Below are 22487 nucleotides of genomic sequence, written 5' to 3'. Positions count from 1 at the left end.
AAATAATGAAAAAATGAGCAAAACGTGAAACTACTTGAAGAGAGACTATATGAATTTCCATCATCATGCTCACATTGTGGCAGACTAATATTACATTTCATCAAGAACCAATTATTCACATATGCATAATCAAAGGTGAATAAACTTTTCTTTTCCTGGTCATTTAATATTCCTATTATATTACAATCCTTGACTTTCAGATGAACTGCTATCATATGACTAAACTATTCCTTTATACAGTGTGTCCAAGAAAAAAAAAGTCTCTCAGCAATTTTATCCAGCATCTTAGATTCATATTCTTTTAAATCAATATGAAGTTGGTTGATATATTATTATGATGCCTAATATCATATGAAAGGGTCGCACATACATGTATATTAACAAAGCATTACCAGCAGCTTACCCCTCATCTTTCTTTTTCTTCTAAAGCGCATTGAGACCTTTGTAAGGTGTAATGCGCTATACAAAAGCTGTTCTATTATTATTATTATTATATTAACAAGAAGATTTTTATTATACATTTTTTTTTGGGGGGGGGGTCAAATCAATTGTAGAATAACTGGTCAAATATGATGACTTGACATGGCTCATTTAGTATTTAATCAATATTGTTTATGTTACTTTCGCTCAATCTCTGACTGTGTATTGTGAGCAAAATGTTTTTGACAAAATCTCAGTTCAACCATGATTGAATGGTTCAGTAACCACTAGGCCTCGAATCAAAGAGATTTTATTCAAAATACTAACATCAAATCTGAACTTGAATTATATTTCATGATTTTCATATCCATCTATGAAAATGGCTTTCCTCTTTTCTGGGCTGCACTGTATATGACTTTACAGAACAAGGAAATCACACAATCGTCCTTTTGTTTATAATGGAGCTTTATACATTTTTGGCAGACCATCAAAAAACTACTTCATTAATATTTCTGTCACAGATGATGGCGATTGCTTTTGTTCTATGCGGTTTCACTAATTACAAACCAATATAGCAACTGTTCACAAAAGTGGTTAGATAGGTTTATCACATGATTACATTAATCTGAATTACTTTTTTATTTCATTTTACTTCCTTATTTGTATTTATTTTGTTTTCTGGATTTCAAGGTCATTTTTTTTAAAGTTTACAATACATATTGCACATTGAAAAAGAAAATAAGGGCTATTGAAAATATAATTTCTATATCTGCATGGACGGATAGAAAAATGGTTGTTTTCAATCAATTTTAGATGACTGCGATACAACTTGGTTTAGTCAGATTTGAATCTGTCAAAACTCTTTGGAAGATCATTTGCTTTGATTTCATGAGTTGTGTTTGATTGCAACTCTTTTTGCAACTGGTCCCTCAATTAATAATGCCTCGTAGGGTTTTGTCTAATACCAGAGAGAGGATTATATCAAAGAGTCTGAATAACAAGACTAACCTGTTGTCTGTTGTTTGTAAACGGAAGCATAGTAGAAACATGGAACATGAGCTCCTTGCTTTGATACATGGCGTATAGTGAGTGTGTGCCTGTTGAATCCGCTGCAAAATATCAGAGGAATAAAAACACGATAACATCATTTTCTTCAACAGACACATTATCAGCACCAAAACAATCAAGAAATAATATGTACACTTACATTTTTTTAAAATAAACCTAACAAAAAATTATTCATCAGTATGATACTGTAAAAGTAAAATTATTCATCAGTATTATCATTCACTCTGTTAGTATTCATTCTGTGATATTTATCACAGCTGGAATATATCTGTAATTATCCACTACAGAATACCTTCAACGGTGTTGTTCACAAGGGATCCAAACACATTGATCATAAAATATTGTGTGAACTCACTCTTATTATCCAGCTGTGCCCTGTACTTTTCAAAGTCTTTGAGTCGAATCTTCTCCCCGATGCACTCTAAGAACTCATCAAATGCTGGACTTGCATGCTCTGTAAAATGTCAGGAAGTGAAGCAACATAAAAACAAGTGCATTAACATGAAAAAAACATTGCTGAAAAAGTAACATAATTCACTAACCACCAAAATGTAACCTGATAAGATTCAGTAATGATATAATATCAATACCAGAAAACAAATTATTGATTCCAAGTTGAATTTCAGGAAAATATTCAAGCCCAAAAGTCACAACCAGTTTGGAAAGCACAAGCTCAAGACTCATCCATATGTACTTCATGGGGTCTTAACCAAGATGAAACATTTTTTTATATATATAAATGACCATTATTTAAAATATAAAGGGAAAACAATACAAATAATTTATACATTAACCTTTCGTTGTAAAAGAGCTTGTTATACAAGTAGTTGGTCATGCTGAATCACTACATGTAATTCTTAAGTAAGGCAAGAATAAGTCAAGATTTTACATAAAAAGCTTCTTTTTATTTTCGATGATTGAATAATAAACATTTGTTATTGCTTTCATAAATATAAAGGTTAATTGGCCATTTTTGCCTCATTTCAAACACAAGAAAAACCTCATGCATTAATGTGTCAAATGACATATTTACAAACTGAGGAAACACTGGTTATCAAAATTATGTAACGATGGCAGTCAGAACCAAATGAGTCATTAAAGGAGACGGGGATTACCGTTGTTATACATCTCTTCCTCTGTGCTTTGTCCAGCTTTGCAGTACATGATGCCAACTTTGTAATGATCTGTGACCTGGATTTAAGAAAAAAAAATCATGACAGAAAGTGAGATTTAATTGCAATCAATTATGAAACAGTGCCCCCATCAAGGTTTCAAAAACAAAATCAGAAGTGTGTGTTGACTGAAAAGAGAAATAGAATAGTTTTCAAATAAAGCAATCAAATTTTATTGAGTGAATGAACAAAAGTACAAAGTAACAATAAATCAAGTGGTTGAACTAACAAATAAATAACTGCTTTATTCATGAATTTGAAAAAATCAAACAAATGATTGAAGAATAAATGAATCAATGACCAAAAAAGTGACTGAATAGAAAATTTGAATAAACAAATGGATTACATATAAAAATAAAGATTGAAAAATATATTAACAAATAAACAATGCATAAGAAATACATACATACAATGTAAATTAAAATCACAATGGATAAACAATTGAATAGCTAAGTAACTAACAATACACACATAGTTAAAATAATCAATCCATCAAATAATAATTCAATCAATCAATGAAATTCCTCTGTGTACTAACCCCTTGTTCATCAATCTTGAGAAGCTGATCTCTGACCTTAGGTGAGTCTGGGGCAAGGCGTAAGCAAGCAAGAGGTAGGTCAGGTGCAATATATTCCAGTACATCACGCAATGGAATGCCTCGATTAGTATTGTGTTTCGTGGTGGAAGGGATGGAGTCCTCCATGACTGAGCCTCGTAATGTTGTAAGCTGCACAGTTAATACAAAATACAACAGAAAATATAGAGTTTAGATCAACATTAATAGGGTAAATCTATTAGAAATATACAAGTATGTCTAGACACCAGTAAACTCTTATGTTATGTTATACACTTAGAAATTATATGTTAGCTAAGTATTGTAATATCCACATAGTGCCATTCTAGATCATGGGGGAGGGGGGTTATGCTCATTCAAGCTGATGGCTAAGTAACAAAAATCAAAGTTCCAATGCAATAAATATGATGCTAACACTATACAGAATGTCTGGATAAATATTCAATTTTCAACATCAATATAAAATTCTATAAATTATTTGGATCAGGACATTAAAGGTAGCCATGGTCAGGCCAAATAATCATATCTAACTGATAAATAATTACACACAAACAATGATCAACTAAGTAGCAGATTTATAGATGTAAACAAAATGTCTGAAATATTACAATTTGTGCTCTGGAAATAAATATACAAAAAAAATCAAAACTTAAAAATTTAACATGGTTTGCTAAGTTTGCTCACTTTTCTCTGCAGCCTCCCCAGCTGCCTTTCCTAATTTAGTTAATCCTTTAATACCATTGCGCCACATCTCCCTCACTCTTCTCTATAAATCCTTTCTTATACACTTTTTTTTTAACTAGTCTAGCCCTGAAGACGCAAAATGGAATACAGTACACATGTATGAGCCCACATCCGTGTACATGTATCATTCAATAATAAAAACTAAACAACTTTGATAAAAAAAAATCACATTTCTTCTTCTTCTTGCTCTCATAAAACTCACAAATGAATATTGATGAGCACATGGGAAGAGCAAATATTTTTAAGAGTTTTAAATGTTAAATCATTTACAACGTACATGTAATATTACCAAGACAAAAAATTGTCCCCAATACCAGTAATATCCCGGGGGGGGGGGGGGGGCACTTACATTGACGAGTGGATACCATGCACGACCAAAAAAACATGTAAAAAGGATGTCTTTTTCAAGATAGGGCACGTTACGTACGTAACATGATAAGGGTGTCAAAAACACAAAAATAATGAAAAAAAGGGTATCTATTTCACTAGGAAAGTTATACGTGTTTAGGGTCAAATTTGCGGAGATGATAAAACAAGACTCAAATGTTTTATAGAGGATTTCCTTTTTGCCCCAACACTACGTGCTTAGAGTTCCATTTGCGCGAGGTGTTGAAGGTGAGGCCATACTAATTAAACCAAATGGTGTGTAAATGCAACCGACGGACCCATGACATAACAATAACATATCGCTGTACTTGTTAAGGGGTTCATTTCAGGGAATACTTGCCAAGAGTATTGTTTTGTTTCCAATACTTGTTAAAGATAGGGTTTCACACTCCAATACTTGTGAAAGGGTGCATTTTCAGAAAATAGAAAATATGTGTTTAGGGTGCTTATTAAGATCCCTTGGTTGCGCATGGTATCCACTCATCAATGGAAGTCCCCCCCCACTCGGAGTAATATCCAAATGGCCAGCTCCCACTGAAGTTGTTTGAGTGGTCAGATTAGACAGGAGTATGTGTCATACTTTCATAGATGTGTTCAGGCAGGTTACCACCTTGGGACCTTTTTTATTCTTAAGAATTATCACTCTGGATATTTCGGGAAAAGAGATCAGTCTGTGTACAAGAATTGTTAACATCAAGACAAAGACTAATAAACAACATTTGCACAGCTTTAAGATGGGTCTGAATCTAGAGACTACAACCCCACCTGGAGTTTTCCTCCATTATTCCAGCTATCACAAGTTCATTATCTGTCTATGATTGGAGATTACCTGCGTTGATACTTCTATCCTTGAGGATATTTTAGGGTCCCAAGAAAGCCCTCCCCTCAAGTTCGGATTCACTGCTACACCTACACATATTGAAATCAAGCTCCTTTCAAACATAATCCAAGGCTCCCAGAAATTTGATTATACTTGGCCTTGTACTGTGAAAATCATTCTACATAGAATTGCTTTTAATACATAATTCCTCATTACTGTGTCTTCCTCTGTCTAACTATGTAAATGAGCATGGAGTATATTGATAATTTCTATTTTCAGTTAAATCCTTGCTTCTGAAGAGGTATCCAAATCCTCCATTTTGAGTGGGCTTAGAGCCAACAATTTATAATGATCAATACAATTTCCTGTTCCAAAATAAACTTGAATATTTTTTTCAATAACAACCAGAATGTTTTGTATGCAGACAAATTCATATAAATTATTTTAGATAAATATCAATTAACACATTTAAATCCCAATAGGCTCTTATTTTGCACTTCCATTTCCCTTTTCTCTGATATTCCTTACAAAAACAAATCTGGAAAATGAGGGCCATATTTTCATTATTATACAAAAATAAGTGTGAATGAAATTAAAGTCAAATGCTATCATCAAAATAGATTCGACTAACAAATGAATGCAAGTTTCAGCAATTCTTATATGATGTTGTCCCCTTTAAAGAAAACTTCTGCATCTACATGTACAGGGATGGCTTCTGTGCATGTAAAGAATTTCCTTAGCCTATGAAGAATGTCACTTGACATAAAACATGAACAATTTATTGAGGAAGAGTGGTCGGCCATGGCATGTGTTGGCACTAACGAATGTTCAGGGATGGATATGGGGGCAGGAATTGATGATGGGATGTCATGGAAAATCTTTTCTGACCACAAATTAGTTTTAACTACATGTATTCTAGAAGAGATTAACTAGTTTTCACTACAAGTATTCTAGAAGAGACAAAATTAATGACATTACATAACATGCACATTTCAAAAATTCATTGAACTTTTAAATGTGTTTTACTTTTTGAAGTATTTTATCAAACATGTGCAGGGATGGTTACTGTGCATGCAAAGAATTTCCTTAGCCCATAAAGAATGTCACTTGGCATAAAACATGGACAATTTATTGGGGAAGAGTGGTCGGCCATGACGTATGTTAGCACCAACAAATGGGCATGGATGGATATGGGGGAAATTTATGTTGGGATGTCACGTAACATCTTCACCGACTACAACTTATTTTTAACTAATCAAGAACATTAATGACCTAACATTACATGCATATGATGTCTTCTTTTTAGTATACTAACTTTGTAGTAAAAGAATTGTCATGTAAGCTACATAAAAAAGATTACTGGAACAAGGTCCAGGAAAAAGGAATAAAGTTTACTTTGAAATCTTGGGGCAAACATCATAAAAATAAACCATTATATAGTTATAATTTGCCTGATAAAGCAAGCACGATTCACAAACTAATAACTTTTAGGTCATTCATAAAATGCATTTTAAACAGACACTAATAAAAGAAGAATTTCAGATCTTAACATTTAGGTATTTCCTATCTATGATTTGATAGTGTGCAATGTGCATCACAGAGGAGTTCACACAGCTAGATTTATTCATCCTCTGCATTACTGGTTTGAAACCCAGCTCACATAATACAAAACCAATTTATAATGAGCCATCACTCTTCATGGATTAAAAGCATCCACCCTGGTACCATTAAATCTTTTCTCCCCTCTTCACTCCTAATCTTGATCACTTCCCTAATTTGTTGTTTCAAGGGTTCATAAAATAAATTCACACTTGAACCTCTAGACACCCTTTTCATCAAACAACTTTCATCCACTGCTGACCCCCAAAATCTCCATAGAGGTAGTAAACCTCGGAATGAGCATGCACCAGGGAAATCAAGCGCATGAAGCCAAACAGCTCTAATTTTCATTGATTTTACAAGCATCCCGGGGATACTGTTTGGCAGCTTCGAAGGTTCCATTTCAATACCTGTACTGCTTGGATCTTTAGGTGATTTTACACTAAGCACATCACAAATGATTTTATTATCTGATTTCATCCTGATCAGAAAAAATCCACAAAATATTAGGTGCTCTCTAAATTTACAAGAACTTTTTCACTCTCACAGGTCCTGGGGATATTTGAAGCAAAATTTGAGAGCACATGAATTGCTATAGGATGAAAGACTTATTGCAGAGAATTATATCTGATTTAAAATAATTTATGTGGTGTTCTGAGGCCTAAATTCTCTTGATTTACTGGCTTTCTCTTGAAAAGGACAAGTGTGAAAGCCACTTTTGCATGCATGACTGGTTGACGGCATATAAGAAGTTGACAGTCATGATGAATACCATAATTTATTATTTGTTCACTGGCGCAAAAACTGAAGCCTACTGAGAGTGCATATATACATGTAGGACTGTATGATTACTATTTACAATTTGTACTGGTTTAATGTTTTTACAGGCTTTGCCATGTCTTACAGAGCAAAGGTATAAAAGTATACAGAGCAAGAATTTTTCAAAATTGTCAGTAGCAGATAAAATATTATCTTCACCTTCCAGCATTACCACATATTCCTTTATACTTGGGAATACTGTAGAGGCAAAATTTAATACTTGGGAATATTGTAGAAGCAAAATACAGTCTAACCTGTCTAGGCCACCCAAGGGAAACATGGCTTCTATAGACAGGTCCTATTTTTTTACTCCTTTGTTGTTGTATACTTGTACATATGTTTGTATGTTTTTAAAGAATGTCAAATAAATGAATTGAATTGATTATTCTGTTGAAATGGGAGACCATATTCGTGGCCACTAGAGACAGGTTTCTGCTAAGACAGGTTATAATGTATATCATCTTTTTTCAACACTAGCATAGTGTTTTGTTTTTGTTATGGATTCATAGTGCGCTTTCAGACACCCATATGAAATGCCCTATAAATGTATTATTATCAATTTGGAGGAGGCTGAGATCTAATTATGAAACAAGAAGAAACAATGTTTTATGCCAGTGACCATACTTGTCACAATACTTAAGTTCAATTTCCAAAGCCAAAAGGTATGGTTTTCAAAATATGCCACTTACATTCAGCTTTCTTCCAGCTGCAATAATCGTATCATTTTGATTGCATTTGCCGTCAACTACCTTCACTGGAAATGTATCATTGAAAGACAATTTTGACAATCATATGATATGTTTGTACTCCATTTAGAGAGAGACATGCAGTAGTAGTAGTGCAGAATAAAAACATTATCCATCTCTCTTTGTGATTCCCCATCTCATTCACATGACCTGCGAAAGTAACACATCTTCTGGGAATGTCCCTCTCCAATTCATGGGAGAAATATGTCACATCTTCAGTGGGCTGTAAATCTCTCATGCGATCATATTTCCTTTTCATCTATCAAAACAGACATCTCAAGACAAATCTCAAGGAGCGCGTCTTGAACATCAAAACACAATTAGAAATTCATATCACGCAATGGTAATAGGAGAAACCTACTTCAGAATGTAGTTCATGTGAAGTGAAAAGCAATAGACATCACGTGTCTAGTCCATAAAGTGGATATGAAACGTCAAATTAAACATCTCAACTTGGGATGGCAGGCAAATATGTTGGAAAGAGGTAATCAAAATGTCATAACGATGTGTGTACTCTGTTCTTCCGACTTTTCTTCCCATGGATATCATTTTTTTATAAGAATATTTCTCCAAGGAGCTGTAAGAGTGATGCTGAATTCTACATGTATATTGTATGTTTCTCCTTTTGATCTCCCTCACTGATAGGTACATATGTAAACTGCTATCATGTAAGCCTGAACAATATTTTTGAATGATCCAAGCCTCCCAATAATGTAAAACGATAGCCCCCCTGTCTGAAGCTAAAATGAGTTGCATGTACAGATGTAGTACTTGACACTACTATCAAGTAAACAAGAACATGCAACTAAATAATACAAGTATTAAAAATTATGAAAAAAAAACAACTTCAACTTATAATGGCCACCATAACAAAATAATAAAACAGGCACTTTTGTCAAACCATCACTGTATTGAATTTCATCAATATCTGAATGATTAGATGTAGTCTGTTAACTTTCAGGTTTGTGTTTTTAATAGGACCAATTACAATCAATTTACCTATTTTTTAACCAGATTTTTTGGCTTCACTCACAGTTTCTTAACAATCATGGAACATATTCAATACTTCAGCCCCCATATATTTTTTTGTATTCATTTTTGCTCATTGCACCACTGGTCATCATAAATCAAGTTTAAAATACATGTACACGTAGCTTTGAAAAATGCTGAAAAGTGACTAAATCTTATTCCCTATAGTGACAATAATGGTATGTTTTGGCCCAATCAATCTGTACCTTAGCAACTTGTTAACAGGATCATTTAAAAGGAAGAGAAGGAGAATAGATGGATTTAGCATACAATTACTGATTCATCAACTAATTTACAGCTTTGGGCCCAAAATGATTAATACGCAATAAAGACAGGTTGAATGTTTCATTAAGAAGTGGGGCCCCCTGAGTCGCATCCCTAGCACCTTTGGCTGGGAAGTACAACTGGCCAGTGTCTATTGGAAGATGAGTACAACCACCTGCTCCCGGGAAGACAACAGCCGGAAATCTGTCATCACCGCACACATTCATGCTAAAACAGTATCATGGATGAAATCCATCAATCACAAAACAGGTTGCCATTATATGTGATAGTGTACATGCACATGTATGTGCAAACAGGAAGGTGTTAAAAAAAATTAGCCCACAAATTTCCTCTGTTCCTAAAATACAGGTACAATTCACTGTGTAAAGAGAGAGAGAGAGGGAGCGCAGATGTTCCTGTATAACAGAACTCAATTAACTCATTTTAAAAATAAGCCTTTAAAAATAAACCATGGCATCGGCGGTAATATAGATGCTGAAAAGGTTTTGAAGTAGTTCTATTTTGCTAATTTCATTTTTGGAGCACCGGTGTTTATCAACTTTTCCCAGTTAATAGAAAAAGGCCTAGTCACTGTCCAGCTACAATGAGCATCTATTTGACCCAAAGACGAGGGATAATGTAAAGTGCACACTCTTTTAATTTGGCTGGTACTTTGAGTGGAAAAAATGGAATAGATTAATCCAAATACAAATGTATTTCAAAAAAGCTTAGTGTTTATTTCTCATACAAAAAACAGGCCTCTTCCACAACAAGCACATGTAATTATTTGACAGTCTGGAGGTGGACAACTCCAATTTATATTGAACATCATTTCAGTAAGTGACTTAAATATGGAGTATTCAATATTTGATATAAAAATCAATGCAAGAAATTACTAACATCAAATATCACATGCTACTCACTAGATATAAAAAAGAATAAAAAACAAGCATTGCAGAAACCTCATTATAAATAACAATAACAGTTATTTCCTGAGGGTAGCCATTTCAGCCATTGGCTGATCTTCCACATAGCCCTGCATAATATATTATTATCACCCTTATCCATTCTAATATGTCGAGCGACCAACAAGAAGGCAGTAGGTACCATTTGTTTGGAATGACTCAGCCGGGATCGAACCCACGACCTTCCATCCATGAGGCAGGTGCTTAACCACTGAGCCACCACACCCATGGTGACTAATTCCAAACAATACAGACAAACGACTAATCATTACACTATGTTTATCTTTGTACAGATTTTAGACTGTGCCAAGAATACCAACTCAACATAAAATAATCTTAATTATTTATAATGTGACTTGACACAACCAAGTTGGTTATGAATTACCCAAACCAAACAAAGTTGGCATTTGCCAGACAAGGATATGATAAAAACCAGGACCAGTTATTTGAGAAGGGAATGTGGTAAAATGGCAGAAAAAAGAACGGGTATAGCATGCAGGAAATATTGGATTAATATTAATTCATTTCACTCCCCATGAGAAGCCCTAACAACACAGGCAAGAGAGGAGGTTCCTTGTGAAAAAAAACTGACGTAAAATTACAAAAACGCTTCTTGGTTAGTCATCCAATGGATTAATAATGCTTATAGAGATATTTGAGTTTCATGGTGTTGGAAATAGGACCAAACGACATGAGATACCCCTAAAATAGTTCTAGGATTACGAGGAATGAGATAGAGATATTTCTCATATTAGGTCAACTGATTCAATACTAGGAAATGAACTGGTCGAATCTTCCATTTATTTTATTCTGGACCTATTGTTGTTTCATGATCTAAGCAGGAATAGTGACATTTTGTAATCAATCTTTTACACAAATCATTTTTATTCATTAACTAAATATATCAGCATTCCAAGGCCTGAGAAATAAAACATGACCACTAAAGGGGGCTAAACATGTTTAATGATCAAACACAAAGTTTTACAAAGAAACAATTAAACTACTGTAAATCTATATTGTTATTACCCTTTTAAAAGATTTGGACATTACAGAAAGTATTCAACATTATTCACATTACCAAATCTTAAACCAATGTGGGCTTTAAACTTTAAAGGCATTCATATGCATTTGGCTGTATAAGTTTTAATTGGCAATTCCATACACGAAGACTAGTATCATGTTCCTGTAGAGTAATCAATCACCCATAAGCCAATACTGGTGATCTACTGTTTGATTGAAGAGCTGCTTTAATATAGTGATCTTCCTACATCTTCATTTCCACACTGAATATCAGATTGCTATATTGGGCAATTCTAACGAAGCTCTAGGATCTCCTATATCCTGAATTGGGAATATCATTGCGCACTATTTCAGGAAACCTTAGCTGCTATCTCAAGATGGGGATCCTGGAGAGGATTCCGCCCTTTATTTGACACAAGAAGAGATGACTGACAGATTCCAAAATATGAACCTATTGTTTAACTTCATACCACTTATATTTTTTTTTTAAACCCAGTGAACGCTCAAGATTGATCTATAGCTACATTCTGTCAGTTTTTTTCAAGGATCACAGGCTAAATATTTGTGAAAACTTTGCGACTTGCAAAAAAACTTTCAGAAAACTAGGTATTTACAATGAATTTCTAAAGAGTTGGCAAACACCATGAACATAGTGCAAAAAAGCTTTGCAAGCAAATTGCGAAGAAAAGCAGGTACTGTGTTTTGGGGTTGACGTTTTTATTTGTGATTCTAACTTGCATGACAATGACATGATTGACCATGAGACTTAGCTCTGTCACCACTGACCTCTAAGGGATCAAGACAGAGGACAGCTGAGCTCAAAAGATGGCTAATTTTATACTCAATTGACTTAAATCTATCTTGTATCCAGTCACATTGAAATAAGCCATCAAATGTTGACATACATGTATTTTGTTTGTTGCTGTTTGAAAAACTGACCTGTTGCTGTTGTTGCAATGCATGGAAAAGGATAATTGTCCATTTTCATTGGTTATATAAATTCATATTTTATGAGTGACCTAGCAATTCAGCAACAATTGCATTTAACATAGCTATTTACATGTATTTTCGTAGTTGCAATGCAATATCAGGAGCATGAACAACTATGAACTTCCTTGCTTCCTACTCTTTCATTTTGATTATCTCTATAGTGTCAATCAAAAGTCCAATACAGAGCAATTCAAGCTGTTTCATTATCATACAATCTAGTTCCCATTGCCAATGGCACCTCCCTGCAGAGCTGATCTTTCTACGAAAACATCCTCATCCGAAAGTGATACCTCTGAGAACAGTTTCAATCTCCAACCAAAACTCTCTCAGTAACCTTTTCAAGTACTTCCTCTAAGTTCTTCCTGTTTGCTACAATGGAAAGTCAGAACATTTCCTTCATGCAAGAACTGAATGGAGTTTCTTTGGTCGACCCGCTTCCTGTGAAACCAAAACTGTTACTTCTCTCTGCAAAGGCATTGGGTAAACATGGGCGGTATCGCTGATATGACAGAAGTAATTCTCCTAGCCTCCCTGGAATATTGGTTCACCAACAAGACCATGGAATAGGTCACCAATTTCACAATAAAAACAAAGAGTAATACTGTGGATGAACATGTTTGGGAAATTAGAGCTAACATTCATGATATTTATAAAAGGGAAGTGGTTATAAATCATTTCTCCTCAGATTACTTTTAACTCTATTAGAAAATGTGATGTTTGTCATGCCTTAACCCTATCTTAACCCTCAACAGTTTGTGCAATATTTTTGCTGCGTGAATTTTTTTACCGCTCCACTCACTTGACTTTTTACTTTAAAAGTCAAGTGAGTCTTGCACATCTTTTGAGACCAATTTTGCAATGCCCGGGTACGCGATTCCGAAACTATGCAACATTTTGTAAGTGCATGTCTGGCCAAAAATTGCTTGAAAATGTGATTTGTGTACAAAGTCAATGCAAATTGTGTTTTTAACTAAAAATCATAAATGTGTGATTATTTTTAATTTTGCTGGTCTCAATGGATTTCTTTTATTATCCCAAACGTGTCCCCAATAAAGTTCATCGAAAAAAAAACAATGAAAAACAAAAGATAAAAAACAAAGAAATTGCAAAAAAATATAATATATAATTGATCTGATATCGCCATTTTTTGTCATGTTCATTTGCTTAGAACACCATTTCTATGCCAAAAATTAGAACATTTGACATTTTACAGTTAGAGGAAAAAGTATGAATTTGCACACTAATTATGCATAAATTAGCATAATCACTTCATAGCAATTTGCAAATTATCATACAATTTTGTAGATTATGTCCCAGACAACCTGCTTGCCATTTTTCGGCGAGATCGACGGCCAAGATCTCCTCAAGGCCCGCCCACCCACCCCCCCACAACTGACTATATGTACATCAAATAATTGTCAAATCATATTACAAGGCCGAGATGTCAATTCTACTGGTACCCTGGATCAACTTCACTGAAACACAGAACAGCATCCATTTCATGTCAGTCTTGATATGGTCATCATCTCCAGTACCAACTGCTCGTACATCTTACAACTGCTCCAGTAGAATGATCAGAGGCATATGCTGTAAGACCTGTGCTATAACCACAACAGTTTCTCAAAACCACTAGATCTCTGGCTTGGTGAATTACTACTTAGTCTGATCTAATTTTGTCCAATTCTCATTTGAGTTCATCCCATTAATCTATTGTTATTACAAATGATTTTCAATAATGAATTAGTTGAATATATCCATTTCACCCATTTACCATTTCACAAGATCTCCAGTTGGGCTATGTACATTTTGTCTAATACCCACTTTGTCTATAAACCTCTCGGTGTTTATTGCATGAATCTTGCACTCAATAGCAAGTAAATTTTAAGGGCTTTTTAAATGTAACCATATTTCTACGATAAAATGTAAAAATCGTGCATGATTATTGGTGTATTTATTGTTCCATGAAAGCAACAACTAATCAGTACACTTGTACCATGTGACGCACCTGCATTGAGATTTCAAAAGAGATGTTCCAGTGCTGCTAACAAACATCTTTATTACCTCTATTTTGCTGGTCGCAAGCTGATTTTCAAGCAATGCTTACCTCACTGGATCTGAGTAGAATCCTGTATCTATATCTCATGTTATGGTCTTTGCTATTCTCCACCGGACTCTCCTGTTCCTCCACCCTCTCCCTACGGATGCTGACGGCCAGAGGACCAAGGAAGTCGTCCACACCAAAGTAGTTCTGATGTTCTACAGGAACAAAATAAACCAGGGACAAGAATGGAATTGTGGGTAGAAATGCATCAAGGAGAAGGTGTAATATCCTTGAGTTTATAGGGCTGAACATCAATAAATCATGATCTTCACATTTTCTAAATGCTTTATCATTTTAATACGACACACGTCATCTGATTTGACCACAGAGTGTTCATAACTGTGTTTATGATTTTTTACATGGGTAGTTTAACTAAATTAATTCTCCTTTCCTGATAAAGAAAAAAATCTACTATCTTTATAAATTTCTTATGAAAAAATAGAGCCATCAAGTTTATAAGGATATTAATTTTCATAAGATTTTGGAGAAGGCTGTTGGCATTATTAGAACTAATGTGTGCACATGTTTGGGTCTTGAAATTCACTGTGGATGAAAATCTTTTTTTCTGTTTCAAATACAAAACAAAACCCCAAACTGTACAATATATCCACAATCCATACCAAAGCTAAAACGGACCTGTATATTATCTGTTTCATCGTCACATGGTAATCGGGTTAGCAAAAGTGCTAAATAATTTCTCTATTGACTTTACAAGGATCATTTGACTGACACAATTCAAAAGGTTAAACATCAAAGTGACAGTCCCAACAGCCTTAGATAAACTTCATGCACAAAAATTATCCCCTAATTGACATCGCCTGGCTAAAAATGGACAGGAGGCTACACATCACAGGAAATTTGTAGTGACAGGATTTGGCCAAATTTGCAAAAGAAATTTTAATGCAAGAATTATAAAGTGTTATTAGGAAATTTAGAGTGTAGACCAACAAAAAAGAATTTGAATGACATTCCTTTTTTTTAAATAAATCAAGTGTTAACCCTTCACTTGAAAACAATCAAAATAATTAAAAAATAAGGTAATTGTTGATATCAGATTGCATATTAATTACTACAGAAAGAATTAACACAAAAAATTATTTTAAAAAATGGAATTATAGAGAATAGCAATGTCTTTATCAATTGTGAAGGCTTTTCTTTTATTTTAGGGGCAAACTTTGCCCCACTATACATGCATATTTTGCCCTTGGTCTTACCATGTTTGTAGAAGTACTTGCGATAATACAGGGCGCCTTGGTCCATGTGTTCTATGACAGGCCCACGCCAGACATAATTGGATTGGTCATCGTTGGTGATGAGCTCGGAAGCCCCCCTCTTCTCAAGGATTGTTTGATGGCGATACCTGGTAGAGTCATAAAATAAGAGTTGATTTGTTTGAGTCAGTGATTGGAAGTGATGTCATAAAAGAAGAGTTGATATGATTGAGCCGGCAATTGGATAAATGTATTTGAGAATGCATGAGCGAGGATGGGATACCGATGTTAATGGGCGGAGGGGAATGACAGTTGTGGAATTTCTTTGATGAGGAGATGGCTCTGATGATACTTTACCACAGTATTCAGAGGACCTTATGAAGGATTGCAAAAATTCAGGGGAAGTCTTTTTCTTTGTAAAGGCTTTATATTACTCATCTTTATAAGCTGAATATATTTTTTTGTTAAAAGTACAAACGAACTTACATGTTCTTGTTAATTTTAAACTCTTTGCATGTGTAGACTTTAGGAGAAACTATTTTAGTCATGTTGAATATATGGCATTTTCATTACATCATAATGAGAAATGGGCTAAGACTGATGAAGAAAATGTACTCTACAAAGAAATTATACATGTATGTTCATGACAATCAACTTAATGTAAATAGTTTCTTTATTTGCGATAGACTTCACTTTGCAAGTGACATAAAGCCTAACACATAACTCAATAGAAGGGTTGGATTTCATCGGCTCCGCACTCATGCAATTACATGTATATCATAATTAAGATAACTGTCAAACTAATCCTCTATCCTTAATCCATCCAGGTCACATATACTCAGCTCCATGAGAGGCTTGACTAGCAGTTCTTGCTATTTCTTGTCCCATTTTACCAACTTTCACATGATCCAGAGCTGTATTATTGTTTAATAAATCATTCATTCACTCACTCGCAAATGTAAACAAAATGAAGCAGTTTCTATCCCCATTCCAGTTAAAGTTCATTGACCTCATTTTGACCCCTATTTACAGGTTCAACCCCCAATCAGCCCTATGTACTGGATGTGATCCAACCGGCATAACAGTCACTGCATGGAGCAATTAGCACCATTCAGCGTTGATTACCGGTGCCCCTCCTGGCAACAACCTCCGCCATCCATACCAGACATAGTCTACATGCCCACCTGGGCAACAGCAGACATGGTTTGTGATTCCAAGATATTATTGGTCTAGCTGCATACATGTGTTCATACTAAATTTTACTTGGCTGTGTAAGCTTTGCATACTGTACTATAAACCTGGGTAACAACAGCTATCATTTGTAATTATACCGCTGTGTGTTCACACATAATCTATTTCTTCTGTAATAAAACTCGTTACAAAACTAATGCTTCAATTGACATTTTCAAGCATTAATACAGTGTGTGTCCTATAAAAATTGTGGGGTTTTTTTTTGCTTACATTTGTATTACATGCATATCAACCTTAACATTCAACCTGCTTAAAAAGAGTACACTTGATTTGCAACATTCTAGCAATATCTTGGAAAATGCAGGGCGTGTTCAAATCATACATTATACAGTAGTTGTAAACTTTCTTCTTTTGTGGGTTCTCACAAACAAGAAACACAAGCCAAGACACTACCTTATCAATAAAGCATAACATAAATGATATCAAAATTCAAAATGATAGGTATTAACAAAACCATAAAGATAAAAGGGCTTCTCTGTTTCAGGAAATAAAATTAGATATGGACACAGCATCTCGGACAGCAGACTTGTATTATGATATACCCATATTAATTTGATGTTAGGCTGTTCCACCAGACAAAACCTACATGTACATGTACATGTATGATACACAAACATTATTCTGATGGTTGGTCATGTGATCACATCCAATGATAGTCTGATATGCAGACATGATATGATCATGATTAAACTGATAAATGAACAAGCATGAACCTGGTATCCAAAACAATATAGAACTCTGTGAAGTTTTCAAAATAAATGAAAGCAATAAAAGAAGTTACAAGAGATTTCAAATAAAGAAAATGAATATAATAAAATTCAGAGTCTGTTGAGATTACGTATGTTAAATTCTGGATGGTCCAGGTAATGTAAATCACAACCAAAAAAAAAACCCAATATGGATGGAATTACAAACAGAAATATTACTATTTTATTATCCCACGGCCTATATTTAACTTCTTTTTCTGTGTAAAGATGAAAACACAGTAATCATCTCATTCATATACATGTAATATATAGAGGTACATGTTAAAAAATTAAAATGCCCTGTACAGAATGAAAAGTTGCAACCAAAGTATGTAACTACTTCTGACCAACCTCCTCCCCCTGCCCATCCTTAAATATTTCAATACCCTGATACCCAATGCTCTCTTCAATTTCCCTTCATTAATTCATCCCATCCTCAATAAATCATCAATTATGAGAATCTTATAATTCTGAAAATTATCCAGATATAATTTGATAAGGTAATTCTCAAGGTTCCAAACTGTGATACCATGCTGTGGCAAAGACAAGGTGTGAGAAGTGAGATACATTCAAATGGCAAGTTTCCTGCCGCAATTACAATTAGGCTGTAAGACCTAGACATGATAGAGACACAATAAACATGTAGCAACAGCCCAACATGACTCTTCCTGTTGGCAATACACTATGCCTAATGGTTTTCAAGGATCTTTGATTCTAAAACATGAACATTTGGGGTTTTCACACCTGCCCACTCAAGAAAATAAATGGTATTTTCATATCAGGTATTCTACCCCAATCAGGAAATACCAAGTGTTTTGCCATTCAAAAGAAGTCACTCATAATATCAATCGTGAAAAAAAAGGAGTACAAAAGTTACAAAATCTTTTGCAATATCTTCTTACCTGCAGTGATATTTACTACATTGTTAAAAGTTGCAAGAAATTTATTACGGTGAACGTATTATGTTTTCTTGTTTAATCATAAATTACTAGACCTTTATACTTGATTCAGGTTGGTGTCAATGCATGAAACTATTTTAAGACCTCTCTAAGTTCTCATAATTTACAAATATTTTTCCTGTTTTAGAAGATGTACATATGCCTACATAGAAAATAATAAGAGGGCAGGTGATATGGAGATAAGAACACTTTTGTTTTCTCTAATGGATTACAATTTTAAAAAGGCAATGCTGATGACCACATGCTTCATGAGCATGAAAATTGCTTAGAATAAAGATTTTGAAATTCTGCTCCAGGAAAATGGAATCATTGCATATAAATCTTGTAAGCCCTAACCCCAATTTCAAACCAAATAAAAATCATATTCTGAACTGGGCCAATCCTACAAATAACCCAAGTAGATAAAATTCCAGGTTATCTATAAAGCAGTCAAGTGATATAGGTCCAGGATAACATGCCCAGTAGCATTGGACTAGAAATGCTGGATCTTCTTTTTTTTGGGGGGGGGATCATAAAACTACTGTTGCCTCTCGGGATCTAAAGATTTTAATTAATGAAACAAACGATCAGTGGTGAGTTTGTTTTTGCACCCTCGGCTCCCCCTCTCCTCATCTGGGGTTGGTCTATCCTGAAGACTACAAAAAACCAGTACAGCAAGTGCACTGCCCTGGATCCTCCTTGGTCTCCATCTTGTATCATACTGTTTCACACTCCTCAAGAATTACTCAGTTTGCTACCAACATCTAATGCAAAAGTCTATAACACATTGTTTCTTATCTAACAAAATTCCACAATTACAGGAACTTTAACAGATATTATTACATGTACTTTCTACTATATTGTGATGCAAGACTAATGTCCTCACCTTCTCATTGCTCTAGTGCTTAGCATGCCCATCTTGGAGAGTGTGACCCTGGGTTCGACCTCATCCCCAATCTCGTTACGGAAATAAGGACAACTGCTGAGGAGATCGTTGCTCTGCTTATCGCCAGGGTCCTGCTCTTCATTGGTTAAAAGATCCTCTACGCTCCCCTGCACAGGTCAGAACAAAAAGAAATGTGTACATACATGTATTGTATACATCTTTGAAAAGCCATAGGGTGATGACCTCTTTTGAAGTCTTTGACTAAAGTCACTTCTGTCACTTTATCATGATGTGTAATTAAATTGATAGGATTTAAATATTACAACATGGGGAGGAAATTACATTCATTTTCCTACATGAAGTGCAGACTATAACGACTTGCTAATGCTGACTCCTTAGTTTTCATATGAAAGCAATAAATATTACAGTTTACATTTTCTAAAAAAATTGGCCAACACGTATATCTAGAAATTTGTTACTGTTATCAGCAACATATTGTTGTATTTTGCATGAGTGAAACATTTCCTTCTAAAAATACACCCCAAAGTTGTAAACAGGATCCTGTATTACACAATGTACATAGCAAATGATCATAGCTCATACATGTAGCTAATTTTCATTTTCATAATTGATTCCATTGGTAATTATGTGGAATCAATCATAAAGATAACCTGTAATGATCAATCATTAAGCTTTTAGATGTGAAGACATAGATCATTATACTCACTTCAGGTGTATTGGTAGAACTGGCCTTGGAAGCTGCTGAAGCACCTGTAGTCATGTTGCCCTTGGCAATTAAGTCACTACTTCTGGTTAAATCCCCAAGTTCAAAGTGTAAGCTCTGCACATCAAAATGCTCAAATGCTCTCCTCCTAACACCCTCTTCAATCCTTGTTTCAAGCATTTCATCAGCAGTTCTATTGTCACTGTTTTCTTTGGAAACATCACCTCTTTCCCCTTTTCGCAGTTTCCTAAAGAAGGAGCCCTCGTGCCTGCGCTCATTGTTAGAATATGATTTAGTTCTGTCCCTCTTTTCTCTTTTGCTTGGGTACCTGCGAGGTTGTTTAGGACTGGGTATGGTTTGGCTTCTTTCAATAGTAGTACTGCGTTGCTTAGGTGGTGCCTGCGGTGTCTGTGGTGTCCGTGCAGGCAGAGGGGCAGTGTTGCTGCGCCCATCGTGAACTGTGGTCACACGACCCTGGATAAGCTGCTTGAACTGCGGTGGCGCTGGACTGCGCTCATCCACAGCCTTGTAGTCCTGCAGCATTCTGAAGAAACTCTCTCCTCCTGTACTCTGCACATCTAGTGAGGATGTGCTCCCAAAATCCCTTGTAACAGCAGCTGCATTGAAGTCTGTTTTCTCAATCATGTCTAATGTTGAGTTACTCATACTACGCCTCAAATTCTGTGTCAGAGTTATGCGGGGTAAGTCACCCCCACGGTTAAACTTCCTGAGATTATCTGTGGTCAATGCTAGGGTTCGATGACTTTCCGTTGAGGCACTGACCACCCCAAGAGCTTGCTCAAAGTATTTGCCGTCAGGGCTGGTATTGTGCCTTCGATGTTGAGGGGACCTGTGAGTCCTTTTTTCCTCATCTCTCCAGTACTGCCTAGCTTCCTCTTTACTTCTAAGCCAAGGGCTCTGCCTGGCAAGCAAGTCCTGCGTTGATGACATGAGTTCCTTGTGATAGTCCTTCTCATTATCCGAAACTTCAGATGCTTCCTCGTTGGCCTGGAAATCGACCTTCACTGGAGTTGCTCTAAATTGACCAGTGGTCAAACCGAGTTGACCACTACCACTATCTCCACTGCTCCTTCCCCAAGAGCGGCTATCGCTCCTTGGGGTACTCACACCCCTAGATACTGTGCTCCCTGACTGGTATCCGTTGCCCTGGCTCTGTGTGGCTGAGCTTGGCCTGTAATAGTTATCTTCCGATTGTTGAGATGAAGAGGAGTGACCGTTTTGTACCACCTTGCTGTGATAATAATCAGCCATCTCCTGTGCACTTTGTCTTGCTGATTGGATCAGCTCTGGTTGTACCGCTCCGCTGTGTGCGTAGTTCCCATGCACTCCTCTACTTGCTGTGGCCATATTCAGCCATGCACCCTTATCGCCTCACCTTTCCCCTGACTGCAACAAAAACAGAACCCACCTCTCAAGCTGAAAATCTGCTAATCATTTCTGTCTGAATCAACATCATTACTGTCGATCATAATTCATATCCTCCTCTATATATTAGTGATTCACATTGAAATAAAAGCTTCAAAATAAGTGATCCGATCCACCAGAGAGTAACCCACACACTGTTAGATAGATGTACATCCTCCACTGTCCACGACCTGGACTAGAATGGATATCACACACAATGGTTTCCTGGCCAAAACAACAGCTCTGCTCCTGTGTGTCGGGTTGCCCCTTCCTTCCTGGTCTGGTGGCTGAGTCAAGCATTGATTTGTCAACAGACAAATGCCTGTAAGGACAGTTGGAACGGTCTGCCTGTAATCACATGCTCATCCCCTGATCAGCGTTTCCAGGTCAAGCGAGTAGATCCAGTAGCAGTGTGGTCGGTAGGACAGGACCTTGAATTAGGGTAAATCCGTCTGTGGTTTGGAGAGAAAAAAATGGAACAGAAATTTAAGATGATTAAAAAAAAATAAACATAAAAGCAGGAAGAAGACTTTTGAAGATACATAAACAACAGTATATAATTCAAGCTGATTAATTTTCAAACATCTA

At 35.6% G+C, this 22487-nt stretch overlaps 1 protein-coding gene across 8 annotated transcripts in view; it reads right to left on the bottom strand.

The window, feature by feature from the left end:
* The window catches only part of LOC121418714 (signal-induced proliferation-associated 1-like protein 1), a 93763-nt gene that overhangs the window by 58236 nt on the left and 13040 nt on the right, over positions 1-22487 (bottom strand). For all 8 annotated transcript variants that reach the window (XM_041612782.1, XM_041612778.1, XM_041612777.1 and 5 more), the window contains exons 2-9: positions 20478-22351; positions 19751-19917; positions 15933-16078; positions 14722-14873; positions 3199-3387; positions 2604-2679; positions 1844-1942; positions 1429-1529 (exon numbers count right to left, since the gene is read on the bottom strand). In XM_041612782.1, coding sequence (XP_041468716.1) covers positions 1429-1529; positions 1844-1942; positions 2604-2679; positions 3199-3387; positions 14722-14873; positions 15933-16078; positions 19751-19917; positions 20478-21842 — 2295 coding nt within the window. In that variant the 5' untranslated portion in view covers positions 21843-22351. The remainder of the gene's footprint in view (positions 1-1428; positions 1530-1843; positions 1943-2603; positions 2680-3198; positions 3388-14721; positions 14874-15932; positions 16079-19750; positions 19918-20477; positions 22352-22487) is intronic.

Source organism: Lytechinus variegatus, chromosome 7 (genome assembly GCF_018143015.1).
Source record: "Lytechinus variegatus isolate NC3 chromosome 7, Lvar_3.0, whole genome shotgun sequence".
Classification (NCBI taxonomy): domain Eukaryota; kingdom Metazoa; phylum Echinodermata; class Echinoidea; order Temnopleuroida; family Toxopneustidae; genus Lytechinus; species Lytechinus variegatus.
This window is presented reverse-complemented; position numbering and strand designations above follow the sequence as displayed.